The sequence below is a fragment of the Mustela nigripes genome, chromosome 7 (genome assembly GCF_022355385.1).
Source record: "Mustela nigripes isolate SB6536 chromosome 7, MUSNIG.SB6536, whole genome shotgun sequence".
In the NCBI taxonomy this organism is placed as follows: domain Eukaryota; kingdom Metazoa; phylum Chordata; class Mammalia; order Carnivora; family Mustelidae; genus Mustela; species Mustela nigripes.
In genome coordinates this window covers 22903671-22929302 of record NC_081563.1, presented here as the reverse complement: position 1 = coordinate 22929302, position 25632 = coordinate 22903671, and the positions used below count along the sequence as shown (strand labels likewise).

Below are 25632 nucleotides of genomic sequence, written 5' to 3'. Positions count from 1 at the left end.
AGACGCTAACGAGGAGCTGCACGTCTGGGCTACTACCCCTGCTGCCGACTCCTGGGGCAGGTACCCAGCAGCAGTCAAAGGAGAAGGTGGTAAGAGAAGTAAGAGAAGTAAGAGAAGGGGCTTGAATGTCAGCAGACTGAGGGACCAGCTGCTGGTGGATGCAGCCTGGGCGGGGTAAATAATAGGAAAATGATGCTGATGATGGCGACAATGACAGCAACAGCCGCCATGAGATGTTGATTTTACAACCCCATGAATTCAAGCTCTTTTGCAGAAAAATAAGTGCTTCCTGCTTGTGACGTTGAGGAACTGCCACGGCTTCCTGTGGCTCAGACTCAAACCGAGCGTGGGGCCCTCCTTACCGTGTCGGAAAGGAACGCTCCGTGTAAACAGAATGAGTCAAGCCAGAGTCGTTTCCCTGGTGATCGGAGCGCAGCAATCTTTCTACAAAGCAAATACCCAGCACACTCCGTGCAGAAAATCAATGAGCTCTGTCAGGCACTCCAGCTTTAATTATCTGCGTTGTTGTCAACAGCAGAGTTCGGAGCGAAAACAAACAGCTGCCATGCTGTTTTGGGGGCCTTCACCTCTAACTCCCTAGTGGTAAAAGACCGCTTTCTTGGAGTCAAGGACTCCAGGTTCCGAGGTGAGGGGGGGGGGCGCGCTTGTGGGGCCATGCAGGGAGCTCTCGGCACTCCGCACGTTTGCTCCAGGCCACCCCGAGGAAGGGAGGTTGGCTGGAGCCAGCAGGACGGGGCTGGGACACCCTCAAGGGCTCCAGTTGCCTTGAGAGGTGGTGACAGCCCAGCTGGCCTGGCTGGACTCCAGCTCCTCTGACAACCTTGGGCTATTCGGGAAGCTTTCTAAATCTCATGTCCTCATGTTGATACCCCTTTCAAAGGGTATGAGGGTTATGGGAAGGGATCCACATGGGGGGTCAGGCATGCAGAATGGCTCAGTGGCTTTCATCGCCCACCTGGGGCCAGGCTCCTAGACACCACCCTTCCCTCCTCCTCCCATTCCCCACCCTGATCTCTCAGCCTTGCCCTCCACCCCCTCCCGGACCCACGGCTACTCACCTTGCTCTGGCTCCCTCCGTGGCGACGTTCAGCCCTGCTGTCTTTTCCAGGGTACCGGTGGAGAACCCGACAATGTGAGGGTTGAACTTCTTCAGAATGTCTTTTAAGAGGGGGAAGCAGACAATACAGGTGAGAGGGGATGGGGGCGCCTCCTTGGGGCCCAGGTGTGGGGCAGGACGATGCTGGGTCTTTTCGGGGCTGGCTGACTTCCCTTCTTGCAGATAACCTTCTCTGCCCTTGCTCTGGGAGAGGTCCTGGCCTCAGCCAGGGGGTCGTTAGGGCTGTAGTGATGGTGCTTCTTTGCAAGGCTACTTACTGGGCAGTGTGGTGTGCATGTCCAAGATGCCATCCCCTCCAATGCTAGGGAAGAGAAAGCACACCTGTTACGATCACCCTGGCCTGCTGCTCCACCAGTCATCACGTTTCGGAGTCAGAACCAGAGCGTCTCCCCCTGGCACATGATTCCTACCACCCTCAGGACTGACATGAGCATTGGGGAGCCTCCTTAGATCTCAGGGCCAGAGCCTGGGAACACGGGCTTATCTCTGGAGAGGTGACAGGGGAGCAGCATCAGCAGAAAATGCGTGGAGAACACTCTCACCTCCAAGAGAGCCCCCGCCAGGACATGGGAAGGTCACTGGAGTTGTTTGGTCGGGCTCCCAGGGCTGTCTGTGAAAGGCAAAGAGAAATCTCCAGAACCTTGCTGGGCCCAGGTGCAGGCTGACAGTGCTGGGAAGGGCCCCCAACATTCTGAGGTCACCACAGTCTGGTTTCCACTTCCCTTCCCTTGTTCAACCCCTGCTTTCTGGTTCACATAAACCCTCATGTGTAAGCAGATCAATCTGAAGCATGAAGACCTTGGACCAACCTGCCCAGTTCCATCCCTTCTGGGAATGTGAACTCTCTCTGTTCCAACCCTTATATCTCTAATTCTTTGTCTAAGCCCCTTCTCAGTTTCTATCTCCTATATGTAGCTTTCTCTAAATGCCTTATCTTAAAAAAAGAAAAATAAAAGGAGAAAGTCCTCTGAAACTTACAAAGGTGATACATATTCACCATAACTAGTAAAATGATACAAAGATTCTTTTAAAAATTCATAATTTCCCCCCACCTTATTAATCGTGCCTCCTGCCACAGGTTCTATATCCCTTCCTTGCCCCTTACCCACATAGACACGTCACCAGAACTAAGATATATGTGTAACTAATATACCTGGGGCGTTTCCTTCCAACCTAACTTTCTCCATGTTCATATCAAAATCAACCACATTCACACACATATGGGGAAGTTGCTTTTCCCAGAAACAAGTACCTGATTTGCGTCACCTACATGATTATGTACCTTCTTCTGTGTAAGTTGCTTATTTTCCCAGCTTGACAAGTTTCTTAAGGGTTATGACTACACTTCAGAATTGTTAGAAGGTTGTCTTGTGTAGAGCGATAGCTACATGGTTGGTTAACACGATTCATGTAGAGAAACTACACTAAACGTAGGAATTGGGCTCCCTTTGCCCTAAAGAACTCCTCTTGAAATGGGGTGAGGGGTGCTGGGCAGTGGGTGGGTAACCCTGCACACCCCACTCTTTGAGTCTGGGTAGTTGGAGATGAGTTCCCTGATGAAGACAGGCAGACTCAGATAAATCTGCCACCACACGCAGATCAAATGCTTGGGAACAGTGGGGAAGGGGGAATGGAGGGGCAGCCTCGTGGAAGAGGTGGTGTTTGAGCAGGGTAGGGGAGAGAGTGTTCTAGATTGCCCAGTGAGGTCTTGTGGCTGCCTGGCTGTGTTTCGGTGCCTGCTACCGGTAGGTTCTCAATCTTGCCAGCTAAATGCTGAACCTAGAGCCAATGTGGAAGATGGGTGCATTCGACACGGGGCCTGGCTTCTGGGGTGCCCAGGCACATCCCAGATCAGTACTCACAGTCAGCGAGTCACCCATGGCGGCCACGACTTTGATGTCTCCTGGCCGGAGCTCATGGACTAGGAGAGATAGGCAAAAAGACAGATGGTCAGGGGAAGTCTTCCTTTTAAAGTATAAACTTGGCTAGGAGCCAGTTTCTGCTCCAGTCCCACAGGCCCCTGGTATACTTATTTCCAACCTAAGATTTAGCAAATTTGCCTCTTCTGTCCATTTGGAGCAACCAAGGCCCCGTCTCTAATGGGCTTGATGGCTTTTACCCATCCTGAGAGGAGCCACATTCATGCTGGGGTAGTCCAGGAAAGTGCTGGCTGTGGAAGTCACAGCAATGGCAGAGAGGGCCCTGTCCCTGACTGTACCTTCCCTGCCAGGCTGGGAGGCCTGAGGGACTGCCACTGGGACTAACCAGAGATGAGAAGTGCGAGCTGCAGAGAGGCTGGTGGTCGTGGGCTGCCCACCACCTAGATTGCATTGCACGGGAGCCGGCAAGGTCTGCTCAGGGTTCCAAGGTGTGTGTTTGCGGGGTGTCCCACCAACCCGACACTTAGCCAAGTCCTTAACGGAAGGGGATGATGAGGATGTTTGCACTCACCTGAGGTGGGGACACTGTTGGAAGGCTTCCACTCTGTGCACAGGAAGTCGCTGCCCCAGTTCTAAATCAACAGGAGGAGAGAGACAACGCCCGGCTCTCATTGTGCAGGAAGGTGAGCTTTAGTCCAACAAGAAGCAGCTGAGGAATGTTTGGTGGAGGCTAGAACTATGCCGCTATAGGGGATCATGGGTGGTTGGGAACTCAGGCTCGTTGTAGACAGTCCAAGAGGGAAGTGAGAGGGGAGAAACGGGGCTCCCCCCAAACCATCCACAAAATACAGAATGCGTGGGCACCCATATGCTTACACAGACAGCTTTTTTCCATCTCAGTTTACCCGCACTTTCCCAGGGAGCCAGCAGAGCGGGGAGAAAACAGATCAGATTTGCAGGTCTCCTAAGAGACCACACGCGGGTTTTGTTGTGACTGCTTACCATTAAGCTAATGGACACGGACTATAATAATGGGCTTGCAGGAAGAACAAGGATGTTTTTAGGAAAATACCACGAAATGTTTACAATTGTAAAATTCCTGGTTTCTGCAGATCTTTCCTGGACGTGCCTCTCTGCTTTTGCATATGTAACGTCATAGCCAGCCACTTCCTTGTGTGTGTGTATAAATTAATGCCTCTGTAACCTGGGGGCCTGGAGTCAAATTCCCTTGTCTCTGGAACACGGCGCCCGTTTTCCAGGTGCTGGAGGGAAGGTTGGGGTGGGAAGCAGAAGTGAAGGTCCACGAGACTATAAGATCGAAGAGGGTAGGCGGAGACCCACTTTGCTCTCCTTGGATACTGAACACTCAGCACGGGGCCCACTCCACTTGGGACCCCGAAAAATAAGGAAGTGGTAAAGGAAGAAAGGCCCCATTGTCAAGACGCAGCTGACGTCTCTGTCATAGTAGATTTTGGCCCATGGTTTGTCGGGGACAAGTCTCCATAGGGCTAATTTGAGCTTGAGAGAATCCAGAGAAGCCGGACAGTGGTATTACCCAGCCGTGGAGACGTCATGGTGCATCCCCAGAGCTCCACATCTAACAGTCCTTCAATAATTTCATATAAGTTAGTCTCAATACTTCAGCCGGCTTTTAAAAGGTCTTTCCTCAATTGTTCCTGCTGCTTTCAATCCATCTGCCACTCAGGTCAGGGAGATCTTTTAACCAGGTGAAGCCGATGGTGTATCCCTCTCCCAGAACCTCCGCCTTCTTCCTCGGAGATTTGGATTCCGTGGGACCTGGGTCCTGACAACCCTTCTGATCTCATCACCCCTCACTCCACCTTATTCCCATGCCCACCAGTCACTCTGACCTTTCTCTTCCCCGATACCTGAACTCAGCCCCACTTCCAAGCCTTTGCACTCATGGTCCTGCCTGGGACTCCAGCTCTGGCTCCCCAGATGGCCAGAGTCTTCTCATCGTGCATGTCCCAGCTCTTGGCTTGCCTCCTCAGAGAGGCCTGGCCCGCGTAGCTCATGGGGACTTGCCATCCCTTCCTCGGCCCATCACGCTTCCTCACATCACCTTCCTCAGAGCTGTTGCCACAGCTGACAGGATCATGTTGATCACGGATCATGTTGATCAGGATCATGTTACTGGATGCCTCTTCCAATAGACTCTAGGCTCCTTGAGAGGTAGGACCCATCTGTCTGGTTCCTCCTCTATCTCCTTCAGATACCGCCAGGCACATAGTAGATGCTCAGTGTGGAATGACCTCTAACTCCCCAAGGACAGGACTGAATTCTGCCCAAACCTTCCACAAGACTGCAAATACCAGAGGTGCTTGGCTAAAACTGGGGGTGGGGCTCCTGTCCTGGGGGCCCACCTGGGTATGTGTCAGCTTCCGGTTGGGTCCGGCGCCTGGAATGAAGGGTTCTTCCACCAGCTTCCACCTCACTGGAAGTCTATAGCACATACTACCCACGGCCTCCCCCCATCCCCGTCATGAAAAACTGAGCTGCCTAAGCAGGAACGAGGTCTGTGCAAAGGCTGAAGAAACCCCCTCCACGGGCACTTCCTCTAGCTGATGTCAGTCAGCACTTGAGAACATGTTAGGACAATCCTGGGATTTCATGGTTCAGGAACATTCCAATTTCTAGTATGTAAGAAAGGTACGCTTCTGCTTCAGCTCACACTCTGAAACCCGTGCCACACCCTGAGTCAAAGGCAGGTAGAAATGCTTTGTCCCTGAGAGAGGCAGAGGTGCATGTCAGGAGTTACCTCAATGGCCGGCCTGGTGGGGGGAGTATAGTTACTGTTCCGGGGCGTTCTCAGGAAGGGCTCATTCTACGAGAGAACAGAAACCACAGGGAGAGGTTATTGGACAGCACTGAAGGTTACTTAGGAAAGAGAACTATGAATCCTGCCTTCCAGAATGATTTAATGTGACTCTTCTGCATGTAAATAGTAAGAACCCTACAAATGTAATTTAATTCATTCTCTCGAGGGTTTTACATAACAGCTCTGGCACAGGGTGCGCCTGGAAAGGCCTCAGAAGGGTTCTGTGTGTGCTCTACTCAGGGTCTGAGGGTTTGCTCCTTCCCCTTGCCATGAAACATCCACCCAGTCCTCGAAATGATCTGTTTTCTTCCGTTTGTAATCTCTCTGGCAAGAGAGTCACATGACAGCGATTTTTTCTTTTCCAGAAAGTATTGATTATCTATCTATTTTATTTTATTTTATTTTATTTTTCTTTGCCTCTTTCGAGCTACGTGTCTTACTCCCTTCAGGTTGGCTTCCCATATTTCGGCCTAGTGTTTCTCCTGGAACCTCCTCCTCTTTCCCAACCCAGCTCCTGCTCACAAGCCCAGTTAAGATCCCAGTCTGGGGGCGCCTGGGTGGCTCGGTGGGTTAAAGCCTCTGCCTTCAGCTCGGGTCGTGATCTCAGAGTCCTGGGATCGAGCCCCGCATCGGGCTCTCTGCTTAGTGGGGAGCCTGCTTCCTCCTCTCTCTCTCTCTCTCTCTGCCTGCCTCTCTGCCTACTTGTGATCTCTGTCTGTCAGGTAGATTAATGAAATCTTTAAAAAAAAAAAAAAAAAAAAAGATCCCAGTCTGTTCAGTCACAGGTGAGGGTTAGGGAAGAGGAGGAAACAGGCAAAGGAGAAACAGGAGAAAAGCAAGGGAATGAGAACAGGCGAAAATAATAGGAAGCAAGGAGTTAATGAGACTGAGATCAGGAACTAACAAGTGGCCCCGGGGCTATGGGCACTTTCCCAAGAGGTGCTCAGTGGAGTGGAAGGGCTTTGGTCTAAATGTTTGGGATGAAAATGGGAGTAAGAAAGAAGAACCAGAATGTTGGAGGAGGGGCCGCTGGGGATCTGGTCCAGGGGGTTGCAAACTGCCCATGGGCTAATTCTAGTCAGGAGACATTTGTTTTGTTCTGCCTTATTTGGGCCTGAATGGTGTTAAAAAAGAAGTGGGGGGGGGGGCACAACGGAGAAGAGTCTGAATGCTTTGAGAAGAGGTATAGGGTCTCCAGTTCTGGCCCTACCCCTTCCTCTTGTCGCATACATGGTCCCATTCACCCAGTCATGCTCTACCAGCCATGGCACCAGAATTCGCAAGCCCAGAAAGCCCCCATTTTATGGATGAAGAACTACAGAGATCCGGGATGGGGGAGGGACCCGATTCAGGTACAGAGCGACAGTGAGTGCCTGTCAGGTCAGGCCTTTCCGCTCTGTTCCTCACACTAGGGTCAGGCCAGGCAGAGAGGAAGAGGAAGAGAGCCCCTAACCCTCCCAGCCCCTGGCACAGCTGCCAGATCCCTGGGACACGAAGCATCTCTCCTTCTTCTGGAGTCTCGAGTCTCGGTGTTCTTAGCTGAAGCGTGCGCCCGAGGACTACTCAGGGCCGAGGGCAGAAGCTTGCAAGGCCAACGAGAACTTACCATGCCATGTCACCGTGGCCAACCGGGCTTGTCCCAGCCAATGTTACACAGCAGTCCCTGAGCATTCACCATCCGAGAAGGGCAATGTGGGAGCATTCTAGAAATAACGGGGCCATGGGTGGAAGCACCCCATATGTTCAGGGCCCCACTCCAGGTGCTAGGATGAGGGGAGGCTATAAAGCTTGTACCGGTCAGGCAGAGAGCACAAGACCCCAGGACACAGTGAAGCCTCAGGGACCAGTGTGTCCAGTAAGCCCAGTAGTTGCTGAGGAATGGCTGCAAGATCGGTCTGGAGGGGGTGTACGGACCTCGTAGAGGAGACGCTGTGCATGGAGGGTCACTAGTTATCACTCCCCCCTTGTCAAGGGAGCCCTGACTGGGAATAGGGGCTGGTGGCTGGAGCTAGTCGCAGAGTGGCCAGTGCGGGAAGACCCAGAGAGCAAAGGCTCACCCTGCTCTCCTGGGAACGGTGAAAGTCAGGCTGGAGGGCGTGTGTGTGTGTGTGTGTGTGTGTGTGTGTGTGTGTGTCTATTTGGTCACATGACCCAAGGGTTGGGGGAGGGGCCAGAGAGGGAAGAGGGACTCAAAGGGTCAGGGGTCAGGGAGACAGTGGAATGCGGTGGGGAGCCAAGCCAGAGCAGGAAACATGAGAACAGGTCCAGGCCAGAGACGGATGGGGGTGGGGGTGGAGGGTGCCCGGGGCTTGCTTCACTGATCATTGACACTATCAGGCATGTTTGAGTCAGAGCGGTTTAGGGGCCCAGAGTGGAGCAGGTCATGTAAAATGAGATTCGAGTTAGCCTGACTGCTCTCCTGGGCTGGATCTGGGGCCCCGGTAGCTAGAAAGTGAAGCCCAATGATCGTAGCGCAGGAGCGTGTGGCCTGCCTGGGCTAGGGCGCAGGGCCGGGAGTGCCAGGACAGCCTTCTGTTGTGCGTCGGCCGTGTGAGTCAGCGGCCTGCAGGGACAGTCAGGCCCCTCTTGGTCGTGTTACCGCGTGCGCAGGTCTGTGGTGAAGGAGTGGCAGTGTTCTGTGTGGCTCACACCGCCCTGGGGGGGCACAGTCAAGGCCAGGCCCAGCCCCCAGTGGGCGTCCGTTCCAGGGGGACATGAGTACCATGCCAGGTTTGCAAGACTCCTCTGGCTGAGGGACGGGCCGGGAAGGCTCAGGGAAAGGGGGTGGCGGTGACAGGACGGAGGATATAACAGAAGCACAGGGAATGCCCTCGGACACATCTACCTGATCCCATGCCAGTCCCCATGTGCTGGCTCAGGACCTGGGAGGCTGATTTCATAACCCATCCATGGGCAGCCACATGATAGTCGGAAAAGCACTGCCTGAGACTAAGGGAGCTTCAGTAGAGGCTGTGCTGGTGCCTCGGGAGGGGAGAGGAGTGGAGAAACTCCTCTACACAGGACCCGGAGTGTGAGGCCCTCCACGCCGGGATCCTCGGGTTATAGAATCCTCTGTGGCTACGATGGCAAGGGCCACATGACCGTTAGCACACAGCGTGAGGAGGATGTGAATGGGAGTGGGAGGATGGGGACCGGTGGGGAGCCCGAGGGAGGGTCCCATCAGATAGGGCACCTCCCTTCCCACACCCGCTGAACTATATAAACCACAGTGATACAGACAGAAAGAGGGAAGTCCTGAGGATCCGAGAGGTAGGGGAGACAAATACTTCTTCCCTGTTTTGATGTTTCTGGCTCAAAAATTAGTCTTTGGATGGATGTGTGTTGAGTTTGGGGTGATGGTGGGGTGAGGCAGGCTAGGAGACTTAGAAGTCCATAGCATTCAAAAGGTGATAGTGTCCCCCATGTGTATTTCAAAATACAAACCTTGCTAAATGGTAAAGTAAGTATAAGGGAGCAAAACAGACCTCTGCTTTTTGTGAAGATGAAAGATTGGGTGAGATAGCCCTTAAGATTTTTTCAGATTCTCTCTTTCTCTGTGCCCCCCGTCCCACCCAGTGTCTCTGTCTGGGGCCCTGTTCTTGTCAGTCCCCTGATAATACATTTAAGTCACTTTTGGGGCAACCTTACACCACCCAGGGCATCCGGGGGGGGGGGCCCTTTTAAAGGTTAGAAGAACAGAGCAGGAGTTTGAGAAAGGAGAGGTGAAGACACAGGTGGTCCTGCGCACAGATATTTACCAGGAAACTGTGGAAACAGACAACCCTCGGAGCGAGGGGATGTGGAGAGAGGGAAAACAGAATAGAGGTGGCACATGACAGTGGGAGATTGTCCCCATTCTTGGGACAAGAAGGGACAGCGACTAGAAGAACGGCACCATTGGGGAGGCACTGCGGCTAGGAATGCAGGCGGAAATGGGTTTCACGGAGGCCATGGTTCACCCTGATGAGTGTTCAGAGCAGGTCAGAGGAGTTAAGAGCAGAGGGAGAAGACTGTGGGTCTTCAAAGCCCGAGGAGGAGCCACAGCCAGCTGCCCTGGGTTAGGGAACGCAGTAAGAGCCGAAAGGGGACAATGGTCACAGTCTACGGGGCAGCTGATCAGAAGTCTAACAGAAATCCAGGGAGTGAGGCTAAGGGCCCTGCCCAGCCTGGCTGACAATCTGCAGCAGGGGGAGGAGCCCCGAGGGGCAGGGAGGAGGCTCCATCCCGGCCCCCTCCTCTCTGCAGGGTCCTGCCTGTTGCCTCTATGTTTAGACACCCTGAGGACTAAAATATGTGCCGCCTGGCCCCTATCAGCTCACACGGAGATGCTGGCGGACTTTTATAGAGCTCTGAGGCACAGGGGAGGGAGCAGATGGGACACCAGGAACGCGGAGTGCCGCTTTGCCTGGTGTGGTGGAGCAGGGCTGGCCAACAGATGGATCCTTTTGGAATGGGGTTGCCTGGCAACGGCTTCTCCCAGGCTGGGCTTCTATGGCTGCAGGAGGCTGGCTTTGCTCTCCTCCGCTTACCAATGGCTCAGTCAGGCTCTGTCCAGAAGGAGGAGCAGAGCCCACTGTGGCTAGAGTCACACCCTTTTGGGGCTCCTTGCCTGGTCTGGGACAGGGAGTGGCTCAGGTGACCTCGAGGCCTGTGGTGGCCACCGTGACAGTGGTGACCGGGCCCTCCCTGACCAGGTGCTGAGGCTCCAGCCTGGTACTTAATACATGTTTCTGGGGAAGGGAGCAAACAGGACGACTCCCTGGAACCGGTTGTTATTACTTTTACTCCTGAATGGCAGGAGAATCGACAGATTGGAGAGGATTTTCCGTGGCTGGTTTTCAGGATGGCCGCATAGGTTGTTTAAACACTCAAATGCTTACCTCCAGTATGGTTTCCAGGCACTGCTCTGAGTCCCCAAATGCCCCCACTACCCAGGCTGCCTGGTCCTTTCCCCAAAACATTCCTGGATGGGCTCAGGATCTAGTAATTAAACCATTCACACCTGGCCCAGTAGGCCCCCTAGGACTGGGTCGGGCCCTCCTGCTGGAGGCATCTGCGTTTCCTCATGCGACTACTCCTTCCCTCTGAGCTCTAGACCCAGGAACTGAGCCCTTTACTCCCCCCCCCCCCCACCTCACTTCCCCATCCCTTCCTTCCATGGCCCTTGCTCTCCTGCTGGGGACGGAGGCTGGGCTCGGGGAGGTGGGAGCATGGGTGCGGGCAGGGGTACCCATCCTCTCTGGAGCCCTGGCAGACACAGGGGGGAGCTGCAGGCCCATTTGCTGCTCAGCTGGGAGGGCGGGAGAGGCTGAGGCAGCCTGACCCCAGGGGGGAAACCCAGCCTCCCAGACTGGGTCAGGTCCTTCTGCTTTTACAGCCACTGAGGGCCATCTGGCTTCAGCCTTATTTGGTTAAAAAACCATTAAGACAGGGCCTACGAAAGGGAGCTGAAAGCAGTGGGAACACTAACCTGCCCCCACCCGAGGCCTGAAATCAAGTTGAACCACCACTTACATTTTCCTCCTTAAAAGGAGCCCTGAGCTGCCTCCTCCAGCCCAGTGGCAAGGCTGGTCTTCCCAGCCCCTCCTCCACGCAGCTCCTCGTGCTCTCTGCTGCTCTCCGCCTTGACCCTGACCCTGCTGGGAACTCACCCTCCAGGATCTCAGACCACCAACCACAACCTCAGAGCTGGCTGGCTTCCAGCTAAGGTTTCTGACCCGAGGGCAGACTCGCCCATGGGCCCCACCGGCTGCAGCCAAAAGGAGCCTTCCTGCCACACTTCTGGCTTTTTGGCGCGCCCCCTTGCTGCACCACCAGGAACCCACGGCTCTTATCCTGGTCCTCTGCCTCTGCTGGGGCCCAGGCTTACCTTCCCACCCGCTTCTCCCATTCTCAAAGAAGTGCTTCGGCTCCATCTCCTCCAGCCACTTCCCGTCGACTCCCTCCCATCTTCAGAAGCTCCCCTGCGCACCCACTCGAGGGGCTGTGGTGCAGGACCAGGGGAGGGGGAGGTCTGAGCTGCGGGCTCTGGGGAGGGGCAGTGCACGTCCTCCCCCATTACCTGAGTGGGACAGGAGAGGGCTATATCTGCTGCCAGGTCCAGGCTCTCCGTTTTCTTTCCTAGCGGTTCAAGCTACAGGGGGGGAGACAAGACAGGCCCGCTGAAGTGCGCATTCCCTTGGCAGCACCTTGTGGCAGAGATAGCTCCCAGCCTGATGTCAGGGGGGGTTGGTTTCCTCTCCTAGCTTGGCTGTGGGGCGCTGGGCAAGCCTCTCCCTTCCTCACAAACTCCTAGAGCTTGGCTGGCAGGGCTGGCGAGAGGCTTGGGTAACACATCTCACACGGCCTCACCCAGCGCCTGGCACGTGGAGAATGTTGAATAAGGGTGAGGGGTCTTGCCTTCCTTGGAGAGCCCCCTTCTCCCAGGTCAAAGGGCAAAGGAGAGGGGGAAGTTGATGCTGGAAAACTAAGGACTGCATATTTTCAGTTCTACAGACTTCTAGAGACGTGCCAGCCACTGCTCCTTTCTACCGTGCTTGCAAAGGGAGGTCAGGAGCGAGCCTCGTTCTGTAGGGCTGCTGCTTTGCCAGACAAGAGCCCCAGAGACCCAGGGATGCCCCCACTGAATTACCATATTGACCCAAAGGGCTCTGGAGAGCTGGGAGTGGAATTTCTGACTTGGGTGGAGGCAGTCTGGCGCGAAGAAGGACATATCCAGGCGCCCATCCTGAAAGAGAAACGGATTTCTTCAAGATCCTATTGGTACAGAGGGTAGAGAGGGGGTTGCAGCTGGTCGGCCTGACCCCTGGGGTTGACCACTCAGTGCCCCCCTCCCGCTGGAGAAGTTCCAGGCCACTGGCCTTTTACAGGACCGTGTCACCTTGAGAGGGAGAGAAGAACAATCCCACAGATTAGCAGTCTTGGGTGACCCCCAACCCCCCCTCCTTTCTGGCCCCATAATTCCCCTTATTTAATGTGTTTTAAAAGCATTATATTTATTTTTAGGCACAGTTGTACATGCAATGCCCTAGCCCATGCCATGGTCTAGGGAATGAGATTCTAGTCCCTGAGGAGCTCTTGGCCAGCCAGCCAGGAAAAGCTACTTCCCAGCCTTTGGCCAGCTGGTTCTAGCGGACTTGGTGGGGAGAACAGGGCAGAACGTGGAGACAGTCTGGGCATCTCTCTGGAGGTGATCAGGGTGCCCAAGGCTTCTTCCAGCTTCCCTCCATCTAGGCAAGTCCCTAAGCATGGAGGCCCAGGAGGAGAGAACTGAGTCCCCACCCTGGTGAGCTCACAGAGCTCGTTTCCTCCAAGTGTTTGGGGGGAGAGCATGGCCAGGGGGTGCGGAGACTCCATTGCCCAGCACCCTCCTTCAGTACTTCAGTGGTGGGTGGGTGACAGAAAGGGAATCATCTGAAGTTGGATATGTCCAACCCATGCCTCTCTGTCCCTTATTCCCCGTGTGAAGGATTCTGCACACCTCTAAGCCTCTGTTACCTGGGGATGAAGAAACTCATGGCAAGGTCATTGCGAACGGTTTACCTAGTCAAACACAGGGCTTGGTGGGGGGAGGGGTGCTGCACAAAGTGGGGGCTGCTGGCCGAGGTAATGAGTGCATCCCACATCAGGCTGCCGCGAGGAACACAGCTCAGGTGTTCCGGGAGGCTGTGCCACGAGACCCGACTCTGCAGAGCCACCCATGCCTTTCCCATCGTCTTCACAGGCTGGGGAAAGCCCTCAGCATCTCTGCCTTGAATTTCTTCCTCCTCCTTCCCAGGAGCCCCAGCCGGCAGGGCAGGGAGCCTACCGCCAGGAAGGGGAGCCGGACGTCGCGGAAGAAGGGCTGAAGCACCACAGAGAAGTCCTCCCGGGTGTCATAGCGGCCCGACTCCACCAGCTCCCGCATGCTGCTCTGCAGACACACACAGGCTGCCCTCAGCACAGGCCCCGAGGCCCCCCGGGGCGGGGGTGGGGGTGGGAGGTGGGGGGGTGGGGGGGTGTTGGGAGGAGGCCAGGGTGTGGCGGCTGACACTCCTGCCCCCATCTCCCTACCCAAGAGGGTGACTCAACCCTTCCCCGAGAACACAGACACATGTGACGGCAAATCTCTTTCCAGAGAATTGGAAACAGGTTGGTTCACCTTTGGATTTGCTGTCGAGTCAACTGCCAGCTCTGAAGGCCAAGGCAGGAAGTCCCACAAGGGGTAAGAAGCTGGGGAGAGTCTCCAGGGGGCCCCTGGGGGTTCAGGACCAGCCACCTCCCTATTCATGCCCCTGTGGCCTGTCTCTTGAGGAGGGGAGGAGGGGAGTCCCCGGGGTGCAGGGAGGGGGCAGGCCCACCCACCTAGCACTCAGAGCTACTGACCTCTTTAGGCCAAGCACGGGGCTAAGCCACAAGGGCAGGCGGGCCTGAGGGGCTTTGCCACCTGGATTCCTCTGGGATGACTCTAACAGAGAGGCCCGAGACACTTCCGCCAGGTGGGGCAGAGGAGGGGGCCCTGAGGGTGACATCCCTCCAACCCGGACCAGCTCTTCCCTTCCCTGAGTGCAGGTGTGTTGACCGAGTGGGGGAGAGCGCTCCCCGTGGTGGCGCCCTTCTGGGTCTCACCTGGTAGGCTTGGCTGATGGCCTCCAACCTGGCCAGCTCTTGGGAGCTCTCCCGAGGGGTCAGAACGCAGTTACATAACACGCTGCACAAAGAGGGGGAGACGGGAGGGCCCAGCTCTGTGGGGTGGTTCTCTTGAGCCCTGGCTTAGGAGCACACGGGCCCTGGGGCTCTGATGCTCATTCTCAGGGACAGGTTTGAGGCCTGATGCAGGGACTGGACAAAGTCCCTAGGGCGGGCGAGCGAGCAGCCTCTCATAGTGATAGAACACAAACACCGGACAGCAGGCACTGGGCCTGCGGCAAAGTATACGGAACAAATGAACTTAGGCAATGAAAATCTGATGTTTAATTTTTAAGAATAAAAAGTAAAATGCATCCTGGGGCATCAGAGCTTGTATTTGGGGGTCTCTGAAGCTTCTGCCCTCACATGCCTCCTTAGCTCGTCCTAGTGTCCCCCTTCATCACGAACTGTGTGTTCAGAACGAATCTGGATGAATTCCATCATGAATTATTTCATGCTCATGCAATACACTTCATGTTAAAACCGGTATTATCGAGATGCCTGGGTGGCTCAGTCATTAAGCATCAGCTTTCGGCTCAGGTCATGATGCCAGCGTCCTGGGATCGAGTCCCACATCTGGCTCCTTGCTCTGCGGGGAGGCTGCTTCTCCCTCTGCCTCTGCCTGCCTCTCTGTCTGCCTGTGCTCTCCCTCTCTCTCTCTCTCCCTGACAAATAAATAAATTAAATTAAAAAAAAAACGGTATTATCTCTCAAGCACTGAAAATAGTGCTGGGTGCACAGTAGGTTTTGTAAAACTATTTGTTAAATAAACAAATGAAAGTATGAGGTAGGAAGACAAAACACGTACCTACGTGCCGCTCACCCCACTTAGGAAACAGAACACTCCCATCTGAAGTCCCCGGTGTGCTCCGTCCCCATAAAGGTCACTGAATATGTGCATCGTTTCCCTACTTTCTGTTTCAATCTGACCACGTACGTATACAACCGCACATTTCCCCTTTTTGCTGGCTGCTCCCCGCTGTGTCTCAAATGCCAACCTTGGTCCCAGCCCTGACCCTCTCCTTTGGGGCTCCCATGTCACAGGGCTCCCTCATGACATCCTGAGGTTGGGGAAGGGAGGAGCCCATCTCCAGCTTCTCAGAAGGGGGTGGTCCTGACACAAGACCCCCTTTGTAGACTTGGATCCATGGACACACTGAGTCACAGAGACCCCAAAGAGTCACCACTGTGAAAGCGAGACCAGGAGGAGAGTGCTTCTCTGGCAGGGGCAGGGCGGGGGGGCCGGGAGCGGGGCGGCCAGCCCCTGCCTACCTGGCCTGCTGCACAGGGCACCTGTCCGGATTGCCCAGAAACACCTGCCGCAGGATGCTGGGGCTCAGGAAGTCCACAAGGTTGACCAGGGCTCTGGGCACCTACGGGCAAGGCTGCAGGTGAGAGAGGAGCCCCAGGGCCTTCCTCAAGCTGCTTTAGGGCCCTGAGAAGTGGCTCCCTACAGAACTCCAGCTCACGTGTCCCTGAGTGTGCTTCTGGGAGGGCGTGGACACAGCATCACTGCTTAGGGCCCTGCCGGCTATGCCGCCCGCTGCGGGCTGTGGGGTGAGCTGCACGTCCTGGCAGGGACAACATGGCGGACCAGCGTCTAAAGGCCGACAGCTCGGCTCCATTCGGCCATCAGCTAGTGAGCTTCCGATTGGCTGAGCCAGGTGCTCTATTTGCCATTTCCCTCCAGCCCAACATGGACCAGCTCTGCTGAGCAGGCCTGGGGACTCGGCCACCCCGAGAAGCACTGGAGAGTAGGAGGGCTCCCCCCTGGGCAGCTGGAACCCCTTGTCTGTGTCCAGGGGTGGAAAGACAATAAGCTCTTGGGAGCAGGACCAGAGAGGGGCTGCTCTAGATACAGCCTATGGCTCAGTGGGCAGCTTGGGGGGCACTCTGTTGTGGCCACCAGAGAAGGTCTCAGGTGCTGGTGGGGGCAAGGGGGTGGGCAGCGATAAGCACACCGGCTGCCTTGTCATCAAGCCTGAGATCCTTCTGTGATGATTCCGTGCCCTTGGCTGTCTCCTTCAGGGGAGGGGATGTCTCGCCTGCCTTCCCCCATCCTCCCCCATCCTCCCCCGCCCCCCGCCACATGCTTGAGCTGTGTCTAGCTTGTCCAAGCCTCCACCCACCTCTCTATGCAGGATGTCCAAGGCGTTGCGGAGATGGTTAAAAAAGTTGGCTGCAGAATACAGATTCTGGGAAGACACGGGAGGGAGAGGAGGAGCTGGTTCAGGAGAGGGGGCAGCAGGGCAGCTGAAGACCCCCCGCTGGTTCTGCCCCCAGGACTTCTTCTTCCTCTGCCTTCTCCCTCTGACCAGCTCATCATGTCAGAATCTGAGCAGTTGGTTCCTCGTTACTATCAGAGATGGGCCAGCCAGAAGCCTGGAACCTTCAGCCGGAGCTTCCGTTTAGGAGTGAACGTGCGGGTCCCCCCTTCCCACTGCGGGGGTTCACAGTTTCTCCGCTTCCCGAGTTCTCAGGAATTGTAAGAGGGGACTAGAAACCCCATTCCTGCCACCTGCTACCTCACAGCCACTGGGACACGGAGGTGGGTGGAGGCAGAAACCTGAGGTTTATGGGATAAGAGGAGGATAATTGTCGCTGGACAATCCTAGGGTCGATTCAAGGGACTAGTCTCCAAGAGGACGTCCAAGGCCTCCCGGTCAATGTCAGGAACAATGAGTGGGCCTGCCTGCCCTCCCCGCCCTGACCCCCCCATACCGAATCTGTGCAGTAGTCACATAAATCACTGCCTCCAATCATCACGGTGATGACCTTCCAGTCCTTGTGGAAATTCACTCTCTACACGGGAGGAGGAAAATGCTTGGTGACTTCCAACAAACAAACAAAAATGCCAACAGCCCTAGGAAATCCATTCAGCCCTCTAAGACTTCCTTGCCCACTCAAAATATTGGAATCAGAATCTCAGAGCTGAAAGAATTTTGGAAGTTTATTTATGGACCACAGAACCTTAGCATCAGGAGGAACGTTCAAGATCATTGTGATCAGGGGCAGCCCATCCTCCCTACCCCCCCACCGCCATGGATGTAATGTCCTCCAGGGCCTCAGACACGGGCTGTCCTACCATGGCTTAAATGCCTCTAGAGTGCCACGGCTCACTGTTTTCATGGCGGACCATTCCATTTGGGGACTTCAGTGGGTTAGAAAATTAGTGTTTAAAAATAACTATAAATTCAACTCACATGGTCATCTCTCATCCTCTGGACCAGAGTCTGGACTTGGCTCGTAAGTTCCCTGGGAAGGAGAGGAAAGCAGTCCTATGGGGGAACTAGTGCCTGGGTTTTTCCTTCTACAGAGCCTGAACTAGAGGTTTCCATGGCAGCATTCCCATTGCCTGGCCTGCCAGAGACCCTTAGGTTCAAAGACAAGGAGCCACTTGCCTGTTCTGGAAAGTTATTACAACAAATAATCCATTGACAAACCAATTATCAGTGCCAATTATCTGTTTGTCCTAAGCCACTCAGCCTAGGGTACTGTCAACTCTATTTGTTACTCATGGTCTCCTTTCTAGGACTCCACATGCAATGTGTCTTTTAGGGTTCCATGTTGGGAAACCATTTGTTTCCTTTGCAGGACTAGTCTAGGTGATGAAAATAGATCTATGAAGGTTTTAGCATTTTAGCATGCTTCCTCTTTTCCCCCTGGCTGCCAGGAAGCTGAGAGTCTGATAGTTAGGCAGAAGAACTGCAGAAATGCTCCTCCTCACCCGGTTGCTTCTTCCCCATCCCCCTGCCACCAGTGGCTGTGACTTTTCTCACTTATGTCCATGTTCCTTGTGTTATTTTTTTCAGTAAACTTAGCCAGATGCTTCTTTTAGAAAGAGGTGGGGGAGTAAGTATACGCTATATACATGCCTGGGTTTATAAATCATGGAAAGACTAGATCTTAAGCATCCCAAGCTCCCCAGTAGTTTTGGCCTGTGTTATGGGTCTGGGTGAGATGGATCCATGGCACGGTGATTTCCTGGGACCTGCCCCTGGGTCCATCTGTCTCCAGATGTTTTCATTGCCAAGAAGGGTCTTCCCAGGTTGGCAGGCAGTGCCCATCATCTAGAAAGGCGTAGGCCCGAGCTGAGGTGGGGGTACTGACAGTGTGTTGGGGGCCCAGATGGCCAGGCCAGGAGTAAGGAAACCGGGGCTGTGGGGGACACTAAGAGCAAGGTGAGGGACCTCCCGAGACCACCTGGGGGGCTGAGCAGTCCTGCCTCTCAACTGCATTTCCTACTCACTCCAGAGGGGGCTAGGGACAAGCCATGGCGCATTGCCCCAGGAGCCTCCAAGGCTGGAGATTCTGGCTTGCCCATTCATCTGTTGGCATTCCCCGATCTTTTCGGGGAACTGCCACTTGTGACTCTTGGGAGGAGCAAATCTCTCTAGCACCATTATGTCATAATGAGAATCAGAACTTGGATGAGGTTAGTTGGTTAGTCGCATGAGTAGAAAGAACATGCCGCCCAAGGAGCGAGGTCAGGAGTTCTAGGGCCATGGCTCTAGGGCCATGGCTCCTGTCCCAGTGGCAGCCTCTCTGGCCTCCCTGCTTCAGCCCTAGTCACAGAGGCAGCCAGGGAAGAGAGTGGCTGAAGACCTCCCAGATCATTGCTATACATGGAGAAATGTCCCTTTTGCACAGGGAGGTCAGGCTCACCATCTCAAAGGGGACCACATACCGCCCCCTCATCGCCACGCCCCCCCCCCAACAGGCCCTCCTCCCCAAATGCCATACTCAGCCTTTGCTCCAGGAACAGCCTGATTAAGGAATGCATTTGTGTCATTGGCATTGCCCGTGCCCACTGCGTAGCCTGTGAGATTTCCGTTAAACTCCCGAAGAATGTCTGGAAGAGCAGGGGGTGAACAGGACACGGAGAATTTAAGAGGGAGGGGCAGGGTATCTTTTCTGCTCTAGGCTCCCTGGAGTGGGTTTTTTACCATCTTCATGTAGCTGGGATGGTTGGGGGGTGGTGTGTGCCTGGCAGGGACTGGGGCTCTCTGAGCGGAAATGACCTGATGACACGGTGGGCCAAGGCAGGAAGGTGTCTCAGCTTCCCTCCCCTCCCCTCCCCTCCTCTCCCTTCTTCCCTCCCATCCCTTCACAGTGCAGGGCATATTCACAATCTCATTGGATGGTCTCTGCACCCCCTGGGCCATTGAAAGAACCTGAGGCTCAGAATGTTTGGAGACTCGCTCTAGGTCACTTGGCAAGTACAGAGAAGAGCCAGGACTTGAACCCAGGCCTCGGGGCTCCAAATAGAGTGTTTAGGACACCCTCTTCAGCTACCTGTCCCTCGGCCTCTGCCCCCGCTCAACGGCAGTATGCAAAGACAACTTCCTCCTTTCTTAGCTGGGGCATTCTTAGGAAGCCGGGGCTCAGGGGGAATTGGTGAACAGACTCAAGCCCCTGGTGGTTACTTACTCGGTAAGGTAGTCACGGTATCCAGAGAGTTGTTCCCTCCTGAACTGTAGGGAGTAAACACACCAGGGAGAAAGAGTGAATCAATACTTGGGCTTCTGTGAAAGAGCACCCCATCTTTCTTAGTGCCTGAACCATCGGCCCCTGTAAGATGTACCAGACCCATTGGTCTCTTTGTGTTGGAGAAACTCTTGAGAAAGTCTGCATTTCCCAAAGTGTTGGTTCCCCACAACAAACAGGATTTGAAGGCAAAAAAAGAACTGTTTCTTTTTTCCACCAAATCAGGAAGGAAAGCACTTAGCTGAGCATGTACTATGTGCCCGCATGCCCTAGATTCTCTACGTTAGATACCTGACACTTCCCAAAAAACAAGCTTCTGATACAGATGCAACTATTCCCATTTTACTGAAAAGGAAGTTGAGGTGCATAGAGATTAATGAACTTTTGAAAGGTAACTAAAAACCAGCTTGAGGTGCAAACTTTTGGAAAATGGATTAACTCTTCTCTGCCCAGTGGGGAGGCCAATTGCACTGGGAGTTTCACCAGAGGGTCTCTCACTGCCTTCCAATGCCTAATCTGATTTTATCTACTTGGATGTAGTTTCATGCTGTTCAATCTAACCTCAAGACCCATTCAAGATTACATTTCCTTTCATGCATTTAAATTGAATACATGTGGGAGGCCCGGAGAGAAGTACTTCTATTTGAACAAAGTCCAATGTTCAAATGTACTGTATTTATTGTTTTGTTTTTTCTCCCTGCACTTCCTTCCTCAATGCCAGCATATTATTCCAGGCCAGTGGATTTTGAGAACACCGTGTTTGCATCCAGCCCACCAGCATGGACTTCCAAAGGACAGGCCATGAATCAAAGTCATGGCTCTTCTTCATTCAAGGAATTGCTAGGGATGAAGACAACTCTTTCAGATGAGGGTAGTCGAGTCTGGGGCTTGGCAGCCCCAGGTGATGGAGAGAAAGAAGCTAGGTGAGCTCTGCCATCACCTGACTCAGGTGCATCTTTCTCCCGTCTCCCATCTGATGTCGAACCTAACTTGGCCAGTGGTTGGACCTTTGTTCAAGCTTCTGATTCTACTCCAACTGTGCCTGAAGCTAACTGCTTCAGCTACTACCTGATCCTCCTTTCTTGCAACTAAAAGTATTTACTCAGAACACTTTGTACTTGAAAAGGAATGAGAAATCCATATACCTCCTCCAGTCACTGTGTTCTCACTCTGCCTCCTTTTCTTCTTCACTAGACATATAAACATGAACATGGAGATAAACCTACATGCACACATCAAGTACTCCCTACTGTCATTTGTCTAAAAGTATCTTTGTTCTAAAACAAGTCCCACAGCTGATCAAGACTAGCAGGCTCTAGAAATCTCTGAGTGAACATTTCTAGGAGAAAGAGAATTACACAAATCAAGATGGACGAACAAAAATATCTAAGCCCTCATTTCGTTGAGAACTATGTGACACATGAAAGAAAAGAGACCCATACGAAACAGCTAGTTAGTGTGAGAGCCTTCTGATTAATGCAAATATTAAACCACGAGCTCAAAGGCTGGGTTTTGTTTATCTGTTGTCACCCACAGTGCATAGAGAATTACAGAGTAGACACTTAATGACATTTGTGGAAGGAGTTTCAGTGAGATTGAACACCAAATTAAGTTTTTAAAAAAGCTTTTTTTTTTTTTGTAAGCAAATTTTACTTTGGTCCTTTGATACCAAAAAAACAAACTTATTTTAACCAAAAAAAAAAAAAAAAAAAAAAAAAAAAGAAAGGAAAAGCAAAAAGAAAAAGCAGCAATACTCCAGAGATCTCTGGCCCTGGCACATAGTTAAGCTGGACAAAGCCGGCACTTGTCCCTGACATATGGTTCTCTCAGGTCAAGGGCTTTGGAAATAGTCACCGCAAAGTCTTGTCCTGCAGGTCCTGCCCACAGCAACACACCTCCCAAGAATTCTGGGTCATCTTCCCCTGTCTGACTCTATGAGGCCCCCTCTCTCCACTTAGTCTCCTACAGGAAGAGACTCAAATTACAGTCTTCATTTACTTGGAACCATGCATTGCCTACTGTTTCCAAACCAGAAGCTTTAATGGCTTCAGAAAATTGCTTTTCTTAGGTCAACCTACTACATGGACATTGTCCAGGGGATGCTGACAGGTTTTGTGAACAAAGAAAAGATGCTGGGATTAAGAGAAACATAGGATTAAACAGATACAATTTAAACACATTTCTTCATTGCAGGGCTTCTCAGAGCTTTTAATGATAATATACATACATGTGAGTTCTCCACAAGGCAGCTATGGTGGGTAATGTTCCCTCACCAGTGTAAATAACTTTGCCCTCTTGCGGAACGTGTTGGGGGCTGGTGTTCCATGGAATACTTTTTGGGAAACACCAGTCTATTCTACCCAAGTGTCAAACCCATATCTCAGGCGCTGACCAAGTTTCCATCATTAACACATGTGGACCATGGGGCAGGTATTTGAAACATTTAGAACAAGGGATTTTTAAAGTATAGCAGCCATGGGCTGGGCAAGGCTTTCGACTAGGACCAGAAGATTCAAACATCAGGCCATACCTGGCCTCCTTTACAGGGAGAAATAGAGCAACAGCAGAATGTTTTCATTGCTACAGAGAAACATTTAGCAGAAGATTGTCTGTTTGTATCTGAATGCCAGGAATCTGTCTGGTTGGACTGTGAGCCTCCCCACATCACCCCACCACGTGCGGTTCCCCACAGTATGACCTAAAGCCCCTGCCTTCTCGAGCCAAGACTGAGCGCATCTGCGCCCAGCTCAAGCCATTTCTGGATTGGATGTCATAAGCTCTGCTTGCTTTCTTCCCCTCTGGCTTTTCTTTTTCTCCCAGCCTCAGTAACATTTGGGGCACAGTGGTTAGGAGACGAGACTCTGTTCTGTTCTCTGCAGCCCACTGGAGGCCCTCTACCCAGCGGGGGGGGGGGGGGGTGGGGGAAAAGTGGGGGCCCAGGGGAGCCAGGAGGCATTTACCAGAGCGGCTGATGTCCTCCCGCTCCCCATGCTCCTTTCTTCCTTCCTCCCATCCAGGCACACCTTCCTTTCTGGGGCTGTCCTCAGGGTTGGCCAGAGAACTGCCCTCATCTCAACTGTCCCCACCCTGTTCCCTCTCACTTTTCCAGAAGAAACTTTCCATCTGAATTCACTGGGCGGAAGACGGGAGGAGGCAAGCATGTGGAGTGGCTGTAAAACGTCTTAGCACTCTGCCCTCTCCTGGCTGGCCTTGTTTGGAATTCTGAGCTAATTGCCAAGGACTGTGAAATACACATAAACTCGAACTTCACTGGAAAAGAAAAAAACTGAAGAACATCCACCCACACCCAACCACTCACCTCACCCGCTCCGAGCTTTTTCTACCTCTGGTCTGGAATGCCCTTTCTCATCTGATGGCTCATCTATCAACTCCCACCTTCTCTAGGAGCTTTCTTTAGCGACCAGGATCTCACTTTCAAGCCGCTCATGCCCATGGAGCTCGAGCATTTGCGGATACTTCCCATCCACCCCCTCGCCCACCCGGCTCAGTGCCAGGTCTGGTGCAGGCACCCGGGAGGGCTCAAGGCTGGTGAGTCTGTCTTAGTCCTCTCCTTCTGAAGTGGTGTGTTGCATTTCAGAGTTTTCTGGACAGACGTGGACATATATGTGAAGGCAGAGACGTGAGCACAGAATGACATGAACAAATACATAGAGATAGCAAACAGACGGAGATCTCCACGTGTGCACAGACATGTAAACAGGCAGGTGAAGACTAAGAGGTTTGGAGCTTTTCAGGTGCATTTCATGTTGAATTTGCTGACCCAGGAGTCTGACAAGAACCCTGGTTTTCTTCTTCTGTACAATTAAAGAAAAAAAAAGTTGTCAACAATAAAATATCCTCTCTATTCACCCTATGGTCACATTTTGCAGAAATACATCAATTTTCGTTCTGAAACTCCTTCCAGATCCAGTCCTGGCTCCTCAGTATTTACACATTTACAAGAGACAATCCCCTCACCCAATTTCTGGGGGTGAGCCTGGGGCGGGAGGGGGTGAAGGGTTAGCATTACCTATATGACAGTCCCCGATACTGCGTGGTCACATCAGAAAGGTCATTCGGTTTGGAGCCAATTCCATTGCCAGCCTTTTGAAAACACACCAAAGTCCATAGGAAAATGAATAAGTCAGAGGAAAGGGAAGCGGGCAGTTGCCAATGCATTTGTCATGCGGTGTGAGCAGACCCTGCGCTGGGAGCCCGAGAACAGGCTTGCATTCTCCCATGCTCCTTTCCAGTCATTTGCCCTGCCTGCCTCTCAGCTGCCTCCTAACTGACCCGAGGACATGACTTGCTGAGCTCTGGTCCCCACAGGATTGCTCTGATGACGAAATCGGATCATGGTGGCAAAAACAGCTTTGCAAACTCCGAAGCGCTTTGCATGTATGAGACATGGCCATATTACCACTGCAAGCCCTACGCTCCGAACTTCTCTTAGAAGCACGAAGGAGCCTATCTCTAGATTGGAATGGACCGCAGTGGGCAGGCTTCTCATAAACGTCACATTTTTCCTCTTTCCCTCTGGGACATTCTGTAAGGCAATCTTGTGGCCTCAGAAGTGCTGCCAGAAAGTGGTCATCTGGGAGGGCTGGAGCCCTGTTTCTTGGATATTCACAGCAGAGCTTAAGCCATGGTTGTGGAGTCTCCTGCTTTGCACGCAGGTGCACGGACAGAATATATGTGAGGGTTTGAGCTACTCCTCAAGTGTAATCCAGAGGGAAAGGAGCACCCACACAGGTGGGTTCAGAAGGTTATTTTGAGTTGAAATGACATCTTTTTTGCAGTTGTTAAAAAAAGCAATTGTGAGGTGTTCGCTCTTGAAAAAGATGTCCCCTTGCACACCTGATTGAGAAAGTGACTGCAAAATCAAACCATTGCCACCTTCTGGGATGGACAGGGCCAGGCTAGGGGCAGAAGTCAGGGGTGCAGGCTCTGGGCCTAACAGGTGCAGCTTCCCCCCCCCCCCAACCCCCACCTGGGACCCAAGCACCCTTACGGTCAGGGAGTCCCCCAGTGCAGCCACGACTTGGATGTCTGCCGGTCTCAGGGCGTGCACTGGAAAGACAAGCGGACACACTTGAGTGCAGGGGAAGGAACCTGTAGTCAAGAGTCTAGGGCTTCTGACCTGAAGCAGGACCAGAGGCATGACCTGTGTGTTAGGGCCATGGAGACAGAGGTTATATGAAGGATTTCCTCAGAAAAGACCCAACAAACAAATCCTGGGCCTGTGGGAAGAGTGGTGCAGAGGCGGGGGGCAGGGGGCAGGGTGGAGGGATGGTGGGGAGGAGAGAGTGGAATTTACACATGGTGGGGTGGGAGGCCAGCTGTGACCTTGAGGGCAGGGCCACCTGGGTGCTGGACCATGTGAGATGAGCTATAGGGTCTGAGGCCCAGCCCCTTTACAGCTGCATTCTAAGTTTCCGCCAAGAGTCTGAGAAAGACTCATGTCAGGCCTTGCCCTGTCCCAGATCGCTTTTGAAGCCTCCATGGAAATTTCTGGCCCTCTTGCAGGGAGCAGTGATCAGAGAGCCTGGGGCCCCAGGGCACCCCGCAGAGCTGACTTGCTCCTGGGACTTGCTGGGCAACCCCCCCCCCCCCCCCCCCCC

General features: G+C 53.3%; 1 protein-coding gene and 2 long non-coding RNA genes across 5 annotated transcripts in view; 2 read left to right on the top strand and 1 right to left on the bottom strand.

Moving 5' to 3' along the window:
* Window positions 1-25632, bottom strand: part of PLB1 (phospholipase B1) — a 96487-nt gene that overhangs the window by 17224 nt on the left and 53631 nt on the right. Inside the window, exons 29-46 of the mRNA XM_059405366.1 lie at window positions 25023-25081; window positions 24042-24115; window positions 19955-19998; window positions 19268-19376; window positions 17728-17779; window positions 17246-17326; window positions 16654-16719; window positions 15797-15897; window positions 14465-14546; window positions 13665-13769; window positions 12489-12584; window positions 11919-11990; window positions 5798-5863; window positions 3590-3650; window positions 3001-3059; window positions 1681-1748; window positions 1396-1439; window positions 1080-1179 (exon numbers count right to left, since the gene is read on the bottom strand). Coding sequence (XP_059261349.1) covers window positions 1080-1179; window positions 1396-1439; window positions 1681-1748; window positions 3001-3059; window positions 3590-3650; window positions 5798-5863; window positions 11919-11990; window positions 12489-12584; window positions 13665-13769; window positions 14465-14546; window positions 15797-15897; window positions 16654-16719; window positions 17246-17326; window positions 17728-17779; window positions 19268-19376; window positions 19955-19998; window positions 24042-24115; window positions 25023-25081 — 1339 coding nt within the window. The remainder of the gene's footprint in view (window positions 1-1079; window positions 1180-1395; window positions 1440-1680; window positions 1749-3000; window positions 3060-3589; window positions 3651-5797; window positions 5864-11918; window positions 11991-12488; window positions 12585-13664; window positions 13770-14464; window positions 14547-15796; window positions 15898-16653; window positions 16720-17245; window positions 17327-17727; window positions 17780-19267; window positions 19377-19954; window positions 19999-24041; window positions 24116-25022; window positions 25082-25632) is intronic.
* On the top strand, window positions 433-13748 carry LOC132021247 (uncharacterized). The gene is made up of 3 exons (XR_009405273.1): window positions 433-646; window positions 1130-1208; window positions 13635-13748. It is a non-coding gene; the product is annotated as an uncharacterized LOC132021247 (long non-coding RNA).
* LOC132021248 (uncharacterized) lies at window positions 13875-23527 on the top strand. 3 transcript variants are annotated; one of them, XR_009405274.1, is made up of 5 exons: window positions 13875-14407; window positions 15357-15457; window positions 16666-17072; window positions 20733-20934; window positions 23121-23527. It is a non-coding gene; the product is annotated as an uncharacterized LOC132021248 (long non-coding RNA). The 3 variants fall into 3 exon arrangements; XR_009405276.1 differs by lacking the exon at window positions 16666-17072 and having other exon boundaries at window positions 20746-20934; XR_009405275.1 differs by lacking the exon at window positions 16666-17072.